At 36.5% G+C, this 18,939-nt stretch overlaps 1 protein-coding gene across 5 annotated transcripts in view; it reads right to left on the reverse strand.

Moving 5' to 3' along the window:
* The window catches only part of Adgrb3 (adhesion G protein-coupled receptor B3), a 721,645-nt gene that overhangs the window by 144,902 nt on the left and 557,804 nt on the right, over positions 1-18,939 (reverse strand). For all 5 annotated transcript variants that reach the window (XM_057752036.1, XM_057752035.1, XM_057752037.1 and 2 more), the window contains 3 exons: positions 11,947-12,073; positions 10,265-10,368; positions 5,480-5,582 (listed from right to left, as the gene is read on the reverse strand). In XM_057752036.1, coding sequence (XP_057608019.1) covers positions 5,480-5,582; positions 10,265-10,368; positions 11,947-12,073 — 334 coding nt within the window. The remainder of the gene's footprint in view (positions 1-5,479; positions 5,583-10,264; positions 10,369-11,946; positions 12,074-18,939) is intronic.

An 18,939-nucleotide genomic window follows, 5' to 3' on the forward strand; every position in this document is an offset into this window, starting at 1 on the left:
TTCTGCCTCTTCCCCGCCACCGTCTCCCATTTCCCTCCCCCTCCCCCAATCAAGTCTTCCTCCCTCCTCAGCCCAAAGAGCAATCAGGGTTCCCTGCCCTGTGGGAGGTCCAAGGACCACCCACCTCCACCCAGGTCTAGTAAGGTGAGCATCCAAACTACCTGGGCTCCCACAAAGCCAGTACGTGCAATAGGATCAAAAACCCATTGCCATTGTTCATGAGTTCTCAGTAGTCCTCATTGTCCGCTATGTTCAGCGAGTCCGGTTTTGTCCCATGCTTTTTCAGACCCCGGCCAGCTGGCCTTGGTGAGTTCCCGATAGAACATCCCCATTATCTCAGTGTGTGGGTGCACCCCTTGCGGTCCTGAAAATAGATCCATATCTATCACCATGCACAAAACTCAAGTCCAAATGGATTAAAGACCTCAATATCAGTCCGAACACACTGAACCTGATAGAAGAGAAAGTGGGAAGTACTCTACAACACATGGGCACAGGAGAACACTTCCTACATACAACCCCAGCAGCACAGACACTAAGGACATCATTGAATAAATGGGACCTCCTGAGACTGAGAAGCTTCTGTAAAGCAAAGGACACTGTCACTAAGACAGAAAGGCAACCCACTGACTGGGAGAAGATCTTCACCAACCCCGCAACTGACAAAGGTCTGATCTCCAAAATATATAAAGAATTCAAGAAACTAGACCGTAAAAGGTTAATCAATCCAATTATAAAATGGGGCACTGAGCTGAACAGAGAATTCTCAACAGAAGAAGTTCAAATGGCCAAAAGACACTTAAGATCATGCTCAACTTCCTTAGCGATCAGGGAAATGCAAATCAAGACAACATTAAGATACCATCTTACACCTGTCAGAATGGCTAAAATCAAAAACACCAATGATAGCCTTTGCTGGAGAGGTTGTGGAGAAAGGGGTACATTCATCCATTGCTGGTGGGAATGCAAACTTGTGCAACCACTTTGGAAAGCAGTATGGCAGTTTCTCAGGAAAGTTGGGATCAACCTACCCCTGGACCCAGCAATACCACTCTTGGGAATATACCCAAGAGATGCCCTATCATACAACACAAGTATATGCTCAACTATGTTCATAGCAGCATTGTTTGTAATAGCCAGAACCTGGAAACAACCTAGATGCCCTTCAATGGAAGAATGGATGAAGAAAGTATGGAATATATACATATTAGAGTACTACTTAGCAGTAAAAAACAATGACTTCTTGAATTTTGCATACAAATGGATGGAAATTGAAAACACTATCCTGAGTGAGTTAAGCCAGCCCAAAAAGAGGAACATGGTATGTACTCACTCATATTTGGTTTCTAGCCATAAATAAAGGACATTGAGACTATAATTCGTGATCCTAGAGAATTTAAATAAGAAGGTGAATCCAAAGAAAAACATATAAGCATCTTCCTGAATATTAACCTTCATCAGGCGATGAAAGAAGATAGAGACAGAGACCCACATTGGAGCACCGGACTGAAGTCTCACGACCCAAAGGAGGAACAGAAGATTAGGTATATTTCTGATTGAGTCTTGGTGACTAAAGGCCACAGAATTCTGTTATAGAATGTGCTATGCCAATTTCAGAGAATATTTCCATACAGATCATGGGCAAAGTATCAAAATATAAAAGACCTGCTTTCTGCCTGAGTCTCCAGAACAAGTTTTGTTCCTGATTTGTTAACAAGGATTGTTCTACTCACTCTGGGTGTGTGATATTTCATTTTAACCCAGTAGTGGGGTTAAGATGCAAACCCTGAGCTATCTTCAGATACACTTAACTTCTTGTAGTCAACAAAAATAATTTTGTCCAACTTTGCTTCCTTCTCTTGAGTTCTGTGAAATCTTTGGAATGATGAAGCATATCACACACTTTTGCAACAAAACAAAAATATTTGGGGGAATTTTGGTGAACAAGTAAACTATTTTCTGAGTTTATCTGTATCTGAAACATTTATTGCTTACTGCAAAGTAACAGACAACATCAAAAAAATAATCTATAAAAACTACACAATTACACAGACATTTTTATGATATAAACTCATGGCCAGTCAATTTGAGTGAAACGTGAATATCCTTGTTGAGGCTTTTAAATGTATAAAGAGATCAAAGGGCCAAGATACTTTATGAGAAAAGCTCAAAATACAATGAAGCAAGTTATAATTAAATTTTACAACAGCTTTTTAAGAGGAGATAAGATAGTGCCTTTGATTCCTTATTTTACTGCCAGCTATTGAATCTCTAGTTTAAATATTGATTATACTCGTCTTTTAAACAGTGGATTATTTTGGATTGTTTCTACTCCAATTCAAAAGCAAGCAGAGAGCACAGCGTGCTAATCGGGTCAATTGTATTTCAACAGAGAGTCGGAGAAACTACACTTCAACCCTTCAGCATGATGCTGGACAGCAGCAGGAAATGCCAGTTTTCACACAAAGTAGACAAGATAGTAGTACCAAATAATTTGCTCATCAAGATTCTTTCCCCTACGTTTCCATTTCTTTTTCAAATGGGGAATATTTAAGCACTAGTCAAAACTTATCAGAAAAGTCAAACATAGGAATCAGACCAATTACAAATCATCTATAGTAGCAAAGAAGTCCTACCGATAACCCAAAAACAAGACACATTTGGCTACTAGTCACTATTTTTAAATTTTCCTTCCTTTGAGTTTATATAGGTTATATTTATATGAAAAATACACATTTTTTCCGTGTTGTATGGTAACAATGTCACATACCAAAACACATATAAAATCAAGTATGTTCAATTTAATTAGACTCAAAACATGTATCAGATACATAATTGTTCCCCCTAGGAAATCTGATATTGTTTAGAATGATTTAGAATAAAATTTCATTTTTTTCCATTTTTAATCTCCTCATAATTCTAATATTAATAGCCCTAAGCTTGTAAGAACATCAATGCAGAACCAATAACACAAAATTAATGTAGAATAAGAGAAAAAACACATGATCATCACCACCTACTAGCCACTCCTCCCCACAAGCATCAATAACTAGCAGCAAAAATTAGGATAGTCAGTCTGGAACAAGCCCATTATGGTTCCAACACCACATGAAATCTATTCTATAGCTAGTTTCCTGGGGAGAAACCATACCATAGAAAACTTTTCTTTAGTTTTTAATAAGCACACACCAGCCATTTCTCACAATCAGAAATGAAAAGGAAAGCAAGGCTTGTCTTATCTTGCCTCTGACATTCAAAATATTCGAAAGCACCAAGAAAAGATACTATTTTTAAAATGAAGACACAAAAACCTTGAAAAGGCTAAAATGGACATGTAAAGAGACTATTTTGTTCATTTGTTTTTGAACATTCTAGCTTCTGAATATTGTTGACATTTGGATCTACACAATCACAATATGGTTGTCATTAGCCATGTGTTACCATTGAAAAATAGAGATGTAGCTAGTTCAAATGAGAGGCAATTTAAGTATTAAAATATACTCCAGATTATGAAGACTTGAGGTGATAAAATATTCTATTAATAATTTTATATTAATTACATTGTTAAATAGTAATGTTATAGGTATAGTGAGTTAAATATAACATCTTTCAATGATTTCAATTGTTCATTTTCACTTTTAAAAATTTAGTCAATAAAAATGTAAGTTATGGATGTGGTTAGATTTGTATTTCTATAGGTGAGGCAAGATGTAGGCCAGAACCTTAACAATAAATTTCTTAATAAACATTATAGAAAGATCTATTCTACTAGTTGTACTAGTAATTTCTTGTTACATCATATGAAATAGTTTTTAAAAGCATATATCCTACTGAACATAGCTGTTCTCCACAGTGCAATGAGAGGCAGAACCCTAGAATTTAGGATGTAAAAAGTGATGGGAAGTAAGCATTTTATATGGAAACCTTCAAAGTGGGCTCAATCTCAAACAGATTCTGGCTTGATTTGTTTTTCCTGGTTCCTGGACTCTGGGAAGCACTTCTTTTGCATGGGGAAGTTCAAAAACAGTCAGTTAAGAAACTAATACTAGGGACTAAGTGAGCAAAGAGGATCTGCAGCCCAGCACACAGGGAGGATGCAAACAGGAGGAAAGCATGGTAACAGACTTCACTTCCTCCTTTGCTTTCTCTCTGCTTCCTTCGCCTTCACTTCTTCCAACAATCCTTCCTTTTCATCTGAGACATATGCTCAGCTTCATCTTTTCAACTTAGGTACTTTTGTGCCTTCTTCCTTCCTTCCTATTCTAATTGGTCTCTTGTTCACCGCTAGTCTTCCTTTCTGTCTCTCTGATTTCCATTCTGTTATCGATTTCTGCTAAGAAGTTACATTACTTATTCCTAACAAGGCCATGTACTAGATTTTAATAAATTTCCTATTCTTTTATTTCTTTGTGAAGAAAAAAAAACAAGAAACGTATTAAAAACTCAAGAACATGGAACTAGTTTTTATTTTCTAGACTAACAGGTTGTTTTTTGGGTTTGTCTTAAGGACTAGCTGCTTACCCTTGGGTTTTTCTGGTCTGGAGCAATGTGGTTCAAGGAGAAAGGTATACCTCCATGGCCCTATTTATACTCCGAATAGATTCCTTGAGTGGGAATTATGAATCTTAGGGTTGTAAGTTAACAAGGTAACCAGACATAGTCTTTATACATGTTATAAGTATCAATTTAAAAAGCTTCTAAAAAGAAGTATTGGAGTGTTTAACTTTGACTATTGGTTTTGGTGTTTGCAATAAGATTTGTTTTAATTACTTCTAAGACAACGAGGCCTGGGCAAATTAACTTGAGGCTGGGTTTCCTGCAGAACAGTTCAGTAAAGATAGTCATATGGAAGAAAATAAGGACATTCAACCAATATACATTCATCAATTCCCAAAACTAGGACATATAGTTCCACTCTAACAAAAAGTAGTTATATGCTTAAATAGCTACAATTTTGCTTAGGTATCACAATGCTTTCAGCAAAGAAAATTTCCCAAAGGGCTAGACATAGTTGTAGACTCTGTGATTATTATGTATACGCCATTTTGGAGGTAGATTTTCAGTGGTGTTATGATTATAATTCATTGATACAGTCATTTTAGTAATTGGTATGCAAATAAATTAGACCTAAACACAGAGATTATGCTGAATTCAATTTGAATGCTACACAATTGGGACAATAAATAAAAAATATTGGTTGTTGGTGTCTCAATGCTTTCAAGACTTACAGCTTTGCTGTCACGTTAAACACATTTTCTGAGTATGATACAGTCTACAGCACTAAATAATTGTAAGCCAACCAAAGACTGATTGTTGACTGTAATGGGCTGTATTTCGTTATTCATTTATTCAGAAACTAAAGGAATAATTAAAATCATGTATTTCAATAGTTACTCCGAATAAATACTTAGACAAATCAGTAACCAACTATATGCTGAAACAAATGCACAAATAGAATCAGAGGCATTAGCAATCATACCTTATTGTGTGTCTGGGTCTGTCCAACGAGTATGAGAATATTGGATGAGATGATAGACAGGCAGAAGTTAATTAGAATTATGGACCTCTCAGAACGGATGTACCTGGTCAGAGAGAGAAAGAAATGTGACAAATTTCATGTCATATAATCAGTGAAATTATCTCAAAGAAGGAGTTTGACACCAGGTTTCATATAAAGATATTGAAAACCATTTTTCATATATATTTCCTTAGGTACCCAATTTTAGAGTACATGGCATGTGCAAGAAACCTTTAGACTTATTTTTTCTGTGATATGTCATAATTGAGAGAACCTAACTTGTACATACATGAGAACAATGCTTTCCTTTGTCCTAGTAAATGTAATTTCTTAGAATTACATTAATCATTATAATCACTTTCTTACATATGCACATGCATATTTATAATATCTATATCAACCAATAGAAACACTGAGACCCAACAGTAAAACCCCACCCAGATTTTGAAGCAACTCTCCTATATATTAGAAGGATGCATTACTTTTTGTGAAGCCATGGACATCAGCAGCTACTCAAGCATTTTTATGTAGCTAGGCACTTCCTTATGTCCTTGAGTCTCTCTTTCAAGAAAAAGAAGTAGCAGAAGTCTTTATATATAAAAATGATCTCAAGTGATCATTTACCATTAGACTGGAATACTCTTGGTGACAGCCATATTTTACACTTGGGAAGAAATTTATATCTATATATCTATATCTATATATCTGTTATATGATTTATTTATTTTTTTATTAATTTATTTATTTATTATGAGTTCTGTCTCTTCCCCACCACTGCCTCCCATATCCCTCCCCCTCCCCCAATCAACTCCCCCTCTCTCATCAGCCCTAAGAGCAGTCAGGGTTCCCTGCCCTGTGGGGAGTCCAAGGATCTCCCACCTCCTTCCAGGTCTATTAAGGTGAACATCCAAACAGCCTAGGCTCCCACAAAGCCAGTGTGTGCAGTAGGATCAAAACCCAGTGCCATTGTTCTTGACTTCTCAGCAGTCCTCAATGTCCGCTATGTTCAGCGAGTCCGGTTTTATCCCATGCTTTTTCAGACCCAGTCCAGCTGGCCTTGGTGAGTTCCCGAAAGAACATCCCCATTGTCTCAGTATGTGGATGCACCCCTCATGGCCCTGGGTTCCTTGCTCGTGCTCTCTCTCCTTCTGCTCCTGGTTTGGACCTTGGGGTTGTAGTCTGGTTTTCCAATGTGGGATTCTGTCTCTGTCTCCTTTCATTATATGATTTAAAGTGCACTAAGAATGTAAGTAACAGCAAAAGCTGTTCAGAATCAAAGGTTCCACCAGCTGTTTACCCTGAAAGGGCAGCAGTTATTTTGCTTAACTGTACCCTGTGACTGCCACTAAGTACCAATACTGTAAAAGAACCTTGTGCATGATGTGTATCTCGGTCTGTTATATTTGTATTATAACATGGGACCTCATTCCATAGCAGGCATAGGATTTTCTGTGCAATGATAGATGGAGAAACCAAAGATCTAGAGGAACTTCATGAAAGTTATAATCTCACAACGTTCTTTCCATTTTCTCACTTTATCTTTCAAGAGTGTGTAGGCAGCAGTCACACACTAAGGAAATTAAAGCAAAGTAACAACAACACCAAGCCAGGAGGTGGTGGCGCACACCTTTAATCCCAACCCTTGGGAGGCAGAGACAAATGGATCTCCGTGAGTTTCAGGCCAGCCTGGTCTACAGAGCGTGTTCCAGGACAAGCTACAAAGAAACCCTGTCTTGAAAAGAACAAAAACTTTAAAAAAGAATAAAAATAAAAAAAAATAAAAAAAGAAAAGAACAAAAACAAAACAAAACAAAAAAACAAACACAAAAAAAAAACCCACCAAAACACAAAAATTAGGTTTCATAATTAAGAGAAATTTTCCTCACAAATTGGACTAATCTAGGTTGATAAAATGGGCTTCAAGAGTTGTTGACCACTGTTCCTGCATTCTGGATATCTAAACATATGATAAATAATACACTGGGCTGCTAAAGGTAGCAACAAATATTCTCTTGTTCTTTTTTTTTTGTGGATGAAGGCTATAAATCTTTTCTGATGTTAATGGCTTCCATGATGATACAAACACACATCTTGACACCATCAAAAGGATTTCAGTGACATTTTCTGTTTATAAACAGAAGAACAAAACAAAACCCAGACTGAGTAATATAAAAGACCAACTGGCTGCCCCAAATGCTATTGAGATGCTTCCTTTTCTCAATAATATTGAGTCATATTGTTGCCTTAAATTCTGTTAAGAATTGTTACCACTTTCCACGCTGTCATATGACATTTTATATTTTAAAAAAATTTGTGAATTTGTGAAAATTGTGTCAATAAGTTGACCAAGAGAACAAGTTGGATTGTCTTTTGATGTAACAGTGTATTTTAGCTAGTTGTATGGCTAAAGGAAGAGAATATAGCTTAATGTATTATTATTATCATCATTATTATTATTATGACTGAGAGGATGTGCTGGACTGCTTTTTGATGCAACAGTGTGTTTTAACTAGTTGTATAGCTAGATGGAGAGAAAAGAGCTTAATATATTATTATTATTAACTTTCTCAACATAATCATGATAACCAGCAGTGTTAATAGCAAAGAAAGTGATATCTCTGAGAACTGAAATTAAGTGGATCACAAATGCAAGGCAGGCATCACCACTGAGCCACACTTTCAGCCTTCTTAGTTGTTAAGAAACATCTGGAAAGCACTACATGGAGCAACTCCAAGTTTCAAACCGGCATATCAACTATAAAGTAATTTGCATGATACTTCATTTTAGAAAACACTAGAAAAAATATAACCCCAAATGTTTTTATTAGAGAAAAAGGCAGGAAGATTCCCAGCACTCATACAGCTAAATCAAAATGTTTTAGGCTCTATGTACTTGGTGCTGTTTATGAAGCACTTTGAATGGATCTTGCTCCAAGATCCATTGAGAAACCCATGAGTCTTCAGACTTCTTTCAAGAAGTAATTATTATTTCAATTCTCTGGTGGATAGATGATGAAGTAATGACCACTTAAGTCTTAGGAATCCAGATTTGTGCAGTTGCTTGGTACTCTTTTCTGTAATTCTCAAAATCAGTATAGGTTTTGATAGACACTTTGATGATTTTCAGAAATTCCTAGAATTTCATTGTAGTAAGTGACTGTTCTGTCTTTTCTGAATTTTAGAAAAATTCAGATCAGTCAACAAACATATCATATACTGATATTGGCTATTTGTGTGTGTGTGTGTGTGTGAAGAGAAAGAGGAGGAGGGGTATGATAGAAGGTAGAATTGACACCTAAACAGAAACTGCTGAAAACTGAATTTACTTCTAGACTCCAGTGGGGTAAGAATTATAATGTTATTATGATTACCTAATATCTTAGCCAATTGCTTCATGTTTTTAAAAAAGGCATTGTCCTTCACTCATGGGAAGTTGGATTCTTCAAGCCTGTCAGTTTGCTTTTACAGCACAACAGCCTGATTGAGTTTTGAACATACAATTCTGTTATCAACAATGTCATCCCAATAGCAGGCATCTTTCAAATTTCCTTTTTCACCATTATGTCAGTGTTTCTCTGCTGTACCATAATATTGCAGCGATGAAGAACTTCTGTTATGTACCCAGGCCTGAATGTATGCATACTTCATTTTTTCACAAAGCATAAGAAAATCCTAATGTCTTTGACTACTTAAATATCTTTCACAATTAATTCTTCTATTCAAGAGAGTGAAAGCCACAATGGATAGAAATGTTTTATTTAAATATCAATATTAATCTAAATAAATATTTCTTATTAAATAGTAATTGACTTTTAATTTTTCAAATGATTGTATAAAACCCTAAGAAAACATAAAAGGCTTTGAGGTAGGCACATCAACTTTTGCAATTTTAAATATATCAAATAGTCAGGAAATAATAGATAATTATCTGCATTTGTAATACTGCATTTTAGACCACCTTAACAATGACAATGGTTATAATGCCTTTAAATGTTAAAATTATAAAATCCATTTAAAAGCTTGGTCATATGGTACATACATATATGTTGTCAATACCTGAATAGACACACCAAACCTCATAGGCCCAATTCTTACTAGCATCCTAAACAATTACCTAGAAATTACCCAGAAAAAAATATTAAATTTCAAAAGACTATGAAATAGATGCAATTTAAAATATGAGAGATGATTTCCCAATAATTCCCTTTCCTATTCTTTCCTATTTGTATGATATCCTTTCATCAAACTTGCTCAAAATCTGACTCACACCAAACACTAAAGTATGTGACCTTTTGTAAAGAACATTGGGATTTTCTTAATGCTTTTAACATCAGAGCAGTCTTTACTCATTGTGCAGGACATACTGAAATCATGTCTGGTACTCGAGAACTTGACATCCTATTCCTGCAGAGAGAACTTTGACTGTACAAACTATGCACTGAGGTTCAACAGCAACGGATATAAACAATATATCACAGAAAAGGAACTTGAAACGTATGAGAGTTGTGCTTACATGTGAAGAACTTGTTGAAATCTACCATCATATCAGCTAGAAGAAAAGTAGGCATGTGTGTTCCATTTATCTATTCTTACCACAGACAAGTAAAGGGAATAAAGTTAGCTAATATGGTTCCTGTGTTCCAGTTCAATTACAGAAGTTCTAAAATGCTGCTTTCAACATGTGACGAAGACTTTAACACACCGAAACCGAGTTCTTTATCTCGAGTCTACTCATTCATTACATACCTCCATAGCGCTGCATAGACAACTGCCAAGGTGATCAAGGCTAGGCAGGAGAGGCCACTGCCTACTATGAGAGTTACTGAAGGGGTCCCAGAAGATTCCATGACCTAAGTTAAGAAGGAAAAAGAAAAGAAAGAGAAATTTGACATGAATAAAAATAAATCTAAACTCGGAGAAACTAAGCTATCACTCAAGAACAGCATAAATAGTTGTTATAGTTATCAGATAATTAACCACAGAACACTCGGTTCACACATCCTCAAGCTCCAAAATGACTAAGTTTAGCTCCCCTTTCTCTCACACTGTGAAGTAATGAAGTCTTCAGAGTTTAAAATGTTTGATTACAGCCCCATTGCTTAAAGTTTTTTCAAGGACCCCAAAATACAACTGAATCATCATTCACAGGTGAAATTTCCTTTGAGTGTAATTGGAAGCAGCAGGTTTTTGCTGTGCCCCTCACCCCAACTAAGTACAAGTTAATCATTTAACCATATGATTCTTGGTACGATTTGCCTTGCTACTCCTATTTACAAATCATGATGCTATGGTACACAGTTACTGAAAAACTGAAACTTTCTGACTTTTGACAACTTTGTTCTGAGTCAAGTATTCCCACATTAAATTCTACTTGCTTGGCTTCCAAGAATAAGAAAAAAAAATGGAATGCTATACTTAGGATCTTCACAGATATTTTTCTTATGAACAAAGTATGTGGAGATAATTTCCATAGTGCCAGTATCAGTCCCTAAAACCATGACCTTGAAAAATAAGCTTATAGCTTTTAAAATCTTTTATATACATAGTACAAACATCCACTGATCCAAATGGCTTCTTTTCTTAGACAGTAACATGACCATAACTAATGAAGTCAGCCGTTTTTCATGAATTTTTATATTAGAAGTTTGAAGCAATACACTAAGTGTGCCACAAAATTTGTATCAAATTATTAGGCATACGAATCATTAAAGCAAGTAAAAGGAGTGATGTCTAGGCCAAATTTAGGCAGGAATCGTATTTTATCAGAACATTTATTAGTTATCATTTCAATTTTCTGTAAAATTTTGTCAAAATACATTTGGTGAAACATCATTTTTCTTTTGGACTGTTCTGTACAGCTCTTTCTGTCAGAAACTATCTTTTTTTTCCTTTTGCAAAAATCTACTTGCTTTTAAGGAATGCTTTTACAGTTCCAAACAACCACGTCTCCATGAAAACTTAATTTGATTTAAAAATACACATGTATCCAAGGACACCCTCAGAAAACCTGTACTGAAAATGTCCAATGCAGATATGCAATGTGTTCAGCTGTAGTGTCTGGGGTCTTCCTTCTGCTCCTAACAGCATTGTCACAAATTCCCCCAGAACAGCCTTTCAGCTTTAAAATAAACGTTGAGTTGGCAATTATTTTTATATGAAAGTTTGCAGAATATTAGTGATATCAGAGTACATCTTCAATACTGTACTGCAGAAATACCAAGTTATAAGACATAGAATTGAGTAGAATTTAGTTATCGCACACCAACTAGAATTCATTCCTCCAAGCTACTGTAGCTGAGGAGAAGAACCCGATTTTGCCACCCTGCAACAATTTCCTATTACCCCTTTGAAATGCAGTTCCCTGGAGAAACACTCGCCACAATGTCCCTGCCTTTGCATTAAAGCCGTGTTTTCCCTTTGTTACTTACTATTTCTCTAGGTTGCTGAGCCAAAATGGCGAAGGTAGAGAGCCGATCACATAAGCATTTCGTATGGGATGCATCGGTAAGCACAGTTTTACATCCCTGGGTGGACCACGTTCCCAAAGACTCGTTCCTGCAAAGGGGGTGGAGGGGAGATAGGGATAAATACGCCTGACAGCCAAGTCCGTAAAGAAGAAAATGCAGTTTAATTGAGAGAATCGCCTACTGTAATTCCCGTACAGGAAAAAAAAATCTACTTGTTGTTGAACAGGACGTAATTTAGATGCATCTCCAGTAATGCAAAGCGAGAGTGGGAAAAAAGCAAGCAGGCGGTGGTGCGGCGTGCAGGGAGCTGTCCAGCGCCGGAGGTGCTGAAATCAGGACTAGCTCTGTCCAGCCCTCCGAGAGGAAAGGCGGCGGCAGCAGCGGCACCAGCAGCCGCTGAGCGTTGGCAGACACTTGCTATGTTCATCGGATCGTTTCAAACACTCAGAGTGTAAAGAGGCTTTTCATATTTTCATACCAGCTCTGATTCCAGGCCCGTGGTTTGGACCGTGAATGCTGTCTTTTAAAATGCGGATTTCTCTAAAAAGCCTGCCTAAAAGGTTACATTGCTTGGGTTGGGTGACAGGATCTTCTCCGCTGCTGGAAAGGGATTTTTCTTCCCTTTAGAATTAGCTGCTGTGAAAATTTCACCCTGGAAACGGGAAGAGGCATCAGCTGGTTCCGACTCTCACTGCCTTTGCCTGGTATCCAGGGGAGGGGTGGGTTTCAGATGTAAGCTTCCCACTCCACATTTCACTTAGTCCAATGCTCCTCTAAAGCCCTTAATATTTCTTCCCCTCAAGACTCTTTGTCCAGGAGGAGAGACATTCAGCTAAAACCAAGTCCACTGAATATTTAGAATAAACCCACCCCAAAGTCCAGCAGGATGGGGGAGGGGGCATGTTTCAATTTTCTCTTTGGTGTAACCATTTAAAATGCTAAAGCATATGGTTTCTTTCCCACCCCAGCAGAACAATAAAAATGGTATCAACCTACGTCTTGTTAGTAGAGCTGGTGGCGATGAGGGAGAGCCCTGTCACCCCCTGCTGAACTACTCTATAGAAAGAGAGAAAAGGTGGGGGGGAGCTTCAAGGCTCAACCAATCAACTTTATTATCATTACACGTGCGCTGGATAGAATGCACCAATTGTCACCTCCCCTCCCCCAGGCATGGAAACTCTCCAGCTAGGAAACCTGTATGTATGAGTGTGTTTAGAATTTAAGACAAGTTACTATTTGTGTTAAAAATGACTCCTAAACCTGAAGGGGGAAAATAAACAACCACATGGCTTAGTGTTAGTTTCTATGTACTTTTGGTTTTGCCTTTTACATTTCTTAATGCCTGAGGCCACTGGGTTAAGTGCACAGATAGTGTGTTTGAGATCAGTGATGGTTTCTCTCTGTCACTTAGATGTCCAGCTTAAGCTACAGAGTACAGTTTACACTGTCCCTTTTTGGTGTCTATAGTGTTGCCTTTTTTTGATATTCGTGGGTTGATATCAAGAAGGAACAGACTATATTTGGGAACCATTAGGTAACAATTATGACCAATTTTAATAGAAAATTTCAGAATGTTGGTCACTTCAAATTTTTGTATATCTCCCATTCATATCTTTCCATGTCAAATTAAATTTTAAAACTAAACGTAGTTTTACTTCTAGTATAACTGTTTCAAAGTATAATTCTAAATAATCATAGGCATGTAGCAAACAATTTATTTCATTAGCTGTATTCTTTTATTGTGTGTGTGTGTGTGTCTCTCTGTGTGTGTGTGTAATAATCAATCAAGGCCAAAATGAAAAACATTTATCTCAACTGGTCAAAGTTTAAAGAAGAAGATACTCTTAAGAAGCTGACATGTTTTAAAACACCACAACTGTGTTATTAGCTCTGGAAGGCAGGTTGACTTTGATGAAATAACTGTCCTCTCAAGATGGAGTCTAGCACTTATGACTTCCACATGATGAATCTATGTCCAAGAAATGAATCCAATATCTTAAAGGAAAAGAACTTTACTGTAACCAAGACCTCAAAGGAGACAAAGTTACATATTTATGTATATGTAAAGAGAGTTCATTACTCAAGAAATTAACATCATTGTACTCTGACTGTCAAATGCAAAGTGTGAATTCAATACAAAGTTGCTAGTCTCCAAAGATCATGGAAAATTTACAAGACATTTTTAGAAAAATGTGTTCATTTGCTTTCTTCTGTACAGTGATTGCATGGCCGACCTTCACTAGCCCCAGGCAGAGGTAACTAACTGATTCCTAAGTGACAATCCTTGACTCTTCCCTGTGCTCCTCCTCAATATGCCCCATGCCTTTTTCATGTGTATCCTCTTGAGACTTTATCTCCTTTTGCCCTTTTCTAAAGTAGCACTCCTGTAATGAGTTTATCTTATGCACAATAATGTATGAAATACTAAACACGGTTTAACATGCTTTTTCTGATTTCAAAGAAAATACAAAATACAATGTACTAAATCTGGCAGAAAGACAGCAGAATTTGGAGCAAGTGGTAGGAGAGATGATCTGAAAAGGTGAGAGAGGAGCTGTCAAGTTCTACATCTGGTTACTATTAAAAGTTGAGTCACAAAAGAGAGATGTCATTCTGATGCTAAAGTATATAGCATTTCATAAAATGCCTTGCAATTTTATGACTGAGAACTCCTTTATTTGAGGGGCCAGGCTCCCACCTGGATCAAGCTGGCCTTGAACTCCCTATGCAGTTGAGGATGACCATGAAAACTTCTGATACACCTGCCTCTACTTGCTGGGTGTTGGGATTGCAGGCATGGGCCATCTGGCCAGTTTATATAGTGCCGGTGACTGAACTCAAGGCTTTGTTCATGCTCTATAAACATGAGTAACTGAGCTACATCTCCAACCCTATAAAACTTTTGGTTGGTTTCCAATTATTAGCATATCCCTAACCATTATTATAAAACCTCTACACCGGGCGGTGGTGGCGCACGCCTTTAATCCCAGCACTTGGGAGGCAGAGGCAGGCGGATCTCTGTGAGTTCGAGACCAGCCTGGTCTACAGAGCTAGTTCCAGGACAGGCTCCAAAACCACAGAGAAACCCTGTCTCGAAAAACCAAAAAAAAAAAAAAAAAAAAAAAAAAAAAAAAAAAAAAAAAACCTCTAATATGTATTACCTGTATTTTCAAACTTTCCAAGTCTCACTTTCACTGTCTAAAGTTCTTTAATGCACAGCCCACATTTCTGATTGATTTCAAGGTTATACTGTAAAACAAACTGATAGGTGGTTGAGCTAATGAGAAGGGAAATTGTTGTCCTGTGCTGCATTGGACATGTTTTTAAACATCTTCACTGTTCTGACCATCACACTATTATTCCTCTGTCATAATTTTCATGATGCAAGAAAAGGTGTGACTGTGTTGTTGTTGTTTTTTTTAATGTGAAGCTTAGGTTGTCATTTATATGGGAAACATCATACACTGAAATACGTGTGAAATGTAAAGATATAATAGAATAACATACCCATAAAGTCAGAAATAGATGCAAGGATGATATAGGTATCCACATTCTACTGAAAATTATACATTTCCCTTTCATAATGTCTTTCTGTACATTATGTAATTTTTTTCAAATAGTCTTTAAACACAGCTACGCTTGCAGAAATTCCGCACAACCAGTGGATTCTTTGTTGGCTACACCTACATTCATCAGTGTTAGCTATTAGCTGTCACCTGCACATGTCTTTCTTGCTATTACTAGGCTGGCTAAAAGAAGGAGAACATTTTTCTGACCCCAAGGATTTAAAAGTGCACAGAAAATGCAATAGAATGTAAGAATAAGGACTCTAATTGTGTTTACTTTATAACTTAATATTTATTTGAATTCTTTATCCAATTTTCTAAGCATCTACATGGATGATTTTTGGATCACAGTGCTGTTGTAATTTTGAAATTTATTCTTTAAAAAATAGAGCATTTGTATATATCCTCTATTGCTTAAAATTACACATTGAAATTGAAGGAGAAAGTAACTGCTGATTGTTATAAAAATTGTTTAGCTTTTAAAAAATTGGCAAAATTTGTAGTGAAATGTTTCAAAACTGTTTCAGGATATTGTGGATTTAATCTTAAGAAAGATCAGTACAAGTAGATGTTCCATTTTATTCCTCTATGAATCAACCATCCTTTCTCATATATCTCAATAAGCTATTTTTAATACAATGGGTTAAAATTTAGAAAGTTTATTACCACTTAGTTTATTGAGCCCACTTACTTAAAAATCAAAAATTACAACGGTAACTTTGAATATAGGGTTTCTGATTATATATCCTTCACAGGAAGAGTTATATCTTCTTTACCCAGCGTCATGGTAGAAAAAAAGAAAGTTTTGAGCAGACGACAGCTAACAGCGAGTAGCTTTCTCCCAGCAGAATGTCTTCTGAAGAAATCAACTTTCTAATGGTTTGTTTCTAAGGCTTAAGTAATTGACATTATTTCTTTAAACATATATTGCACTCAAATAATTATGTATAAGTGGTTCTTGTTTTAAGTTGCTTATGATATACAGATTTAGAGAGTTCAGATGAGAAACTGTTCTTAATTTTGCGTAGAAAGTCTTTGATTACAGTCTCTGCATTTTGGGACCCTGTAAATCCTGAGACTTTACTATCTGTAGTCATTGATACTATGGCTACCCAAATTATAAAGCCAGAGTTTTGCTGTTACCTAAGTGACCATTTAATGCATTGTTTTTCAACCCTTATTATTCATTCACATCACACGGAGAGCTTCAAAAATTGGCAGTGGGTGGGTCTTGAGGGTGATGGCTCAACACCACTGGTCTTTCCTCAACACTTAGTTTCATGGAGAAGGAAAACAATGCAGTGAACTTAGGAAAGTGGTTTTAAGTCAGAGTAAAAAGCAAAGCTTTTTCTCTTATTCCGAGGCTAGGGATTTCTAGAATGTATTTAAATTTTTATTATTTTAAAATATGTGTAGGTGTGTGTTTGCACGTGAGTATTTGCACATGAGTGCAGGTTCCCACAGAGGCCAAACATATTGGATCTATTGGAGCCAGAACCGAAATTCAAGTGATTTCGAAGCATCTTCTTAGGTTCTGGGAAATGGGTGTTCTGGAAGAGCAACAGGTGCTCTTAACTGCTGAGTCATATCTCTGGCCCCACTACTGATTTTCTTTTTAAATATTCTTTTTATTGTAAAAGAAAGTCATAGGATTCGTCCAATTTTATCCTACTGAGTGCTAGGATTATGGTACAAAGTACCAGACTCAGTTTCTAATGTGTTTTAAAACAATACATAATAAAGCTGCCCTATAACATGTCTATGGTGTTATAAAAATCAGATCTAAAGATATGATATACATATATTTTATATAGAGAGGTTATATATGTGTATGTATATGCATACATGCACAAACATAAACATATATGTATATATACACATACATATAACTTTAAAAAGAGTAACATTAACATGAAATATTTTGCTTATGAGTGATTTATTTCAACCACCAGTAATTTGGGAACCACAAAGAAGATAGTGGAATTAACACTGGAATTAACAGTGACCCTTTCATTCTATAAAGCAGGTTTATAATTAATCACCGAGAAACTGGGGACCAACAAGCTATATCAACTGGTAAGGGTGTTTAATACCATGCCTGAAAGTCTGAGCTTGACCCACATCTCCCATGTGGCAGGAGATAACAGACTTTCACAAGTTGTCTTCTGACCTACATGTATGTGCGTACACACAGAAAAAATAATTAAAACATACATTACTTCGTTTCAAGAATGCTGTGTGCTTTGCTGATCATTAACATTCCCACTCAGCACTGCCATATTAGCTGATAAATTCATCTCGCATTCCTTTTGTATGAGGTTAACCCTTGCAATGCCACATTAGAATTCTTGGTGCCTTTTGAACACTTTATGTTTTTTTGAATCTCTGATTCGCTGCTTAACATTTAGTGAAGACTTAATGAAAAAAAATATTCCATCAACTTAATGACTTTTTTATTTTTTGGCAGTTTTAGGGAAGCTTTTTCTTCCAGGTACGCTATTTTAGCTATAATCCAGTTGCTGTCCTCCAGAACCAAGCAGACAGATAAATTTGAGGAGTAACCAGGGGCTCTAAATAAACTCATCTGTTTGCCTCTGGCTTCAGCCATCATTTAATGATAATCTCCGAAAGATTCAATGTCTCTTTCTTAATTATGTTCATTCCAGTAGAAAGACCCACATCAATACATGTTTATTGAATCATTTTCAAGTGCTTGATGAGGGAGAAGATACAGAAAAATAAATAAATGTAATTTTAAAAAGAAAACTGAAAGCCTGTTAGGGACGACGACCAGCAATCCTAGAATGTGTTCTCTGCATTATTAAGTCAACAAATTATTGCAGAAAATGCTGTCGGGTCTGCCCTCAACTTCTAAATCACCACCATCTCTTGCTTGACTCAATTTGTTGCTGGGTTTATTGTTTCCATTTTGCCTCCTCTCTCAAGTCCAACCCAGGGAGGCCATAAATATTCTAGTGTCAAATTATATCACTCACACACACAAAAAAAAATTGTCAATTTTTTTGTCTTTTTAATTTTTCATTGCCCACCTCCAGCTCACAGTAAAATGCCAAGTCTTTACAGTGGTCTACAACCCCTGTACTGTTTTGCCTCCAATTGTCTCTCTACTACCATCTCTTAAACACCCATTTTTGCATGTCTTTTCCATCTACAATGAGCCCCTTGTTGGCTCATGTTGGCATGCTGTGCTGGCTATTCCCTCAGTTCAGAATGTACTTTTCAGTTGTAAATATACTGCTCCCTAACAGTGGGAAAGTAGCTGCCTTCATCGCATCCTATATGAGCCGTAGTCAATGACTGGACACTGTGAGATAATAACTCTCCATCCACAGTTGGTAAGAAAAAAAATGTACAAATTCCATTTAAC

The sequence above is a fragment of the Chionomys nivalis genome, chromosome 19 (assembly GCF_950005125.1).
Source record: "Chionomys nivalis chromosome 19, mChiNiv1.1, whole genome shotgun sequence".
NCBI classification, from domain to species: Eukaryota; Metazoa; Chordata; class Mammalia; order Rodentia; family Cricetidae; genus Chionomys; species Chionomys nivalis.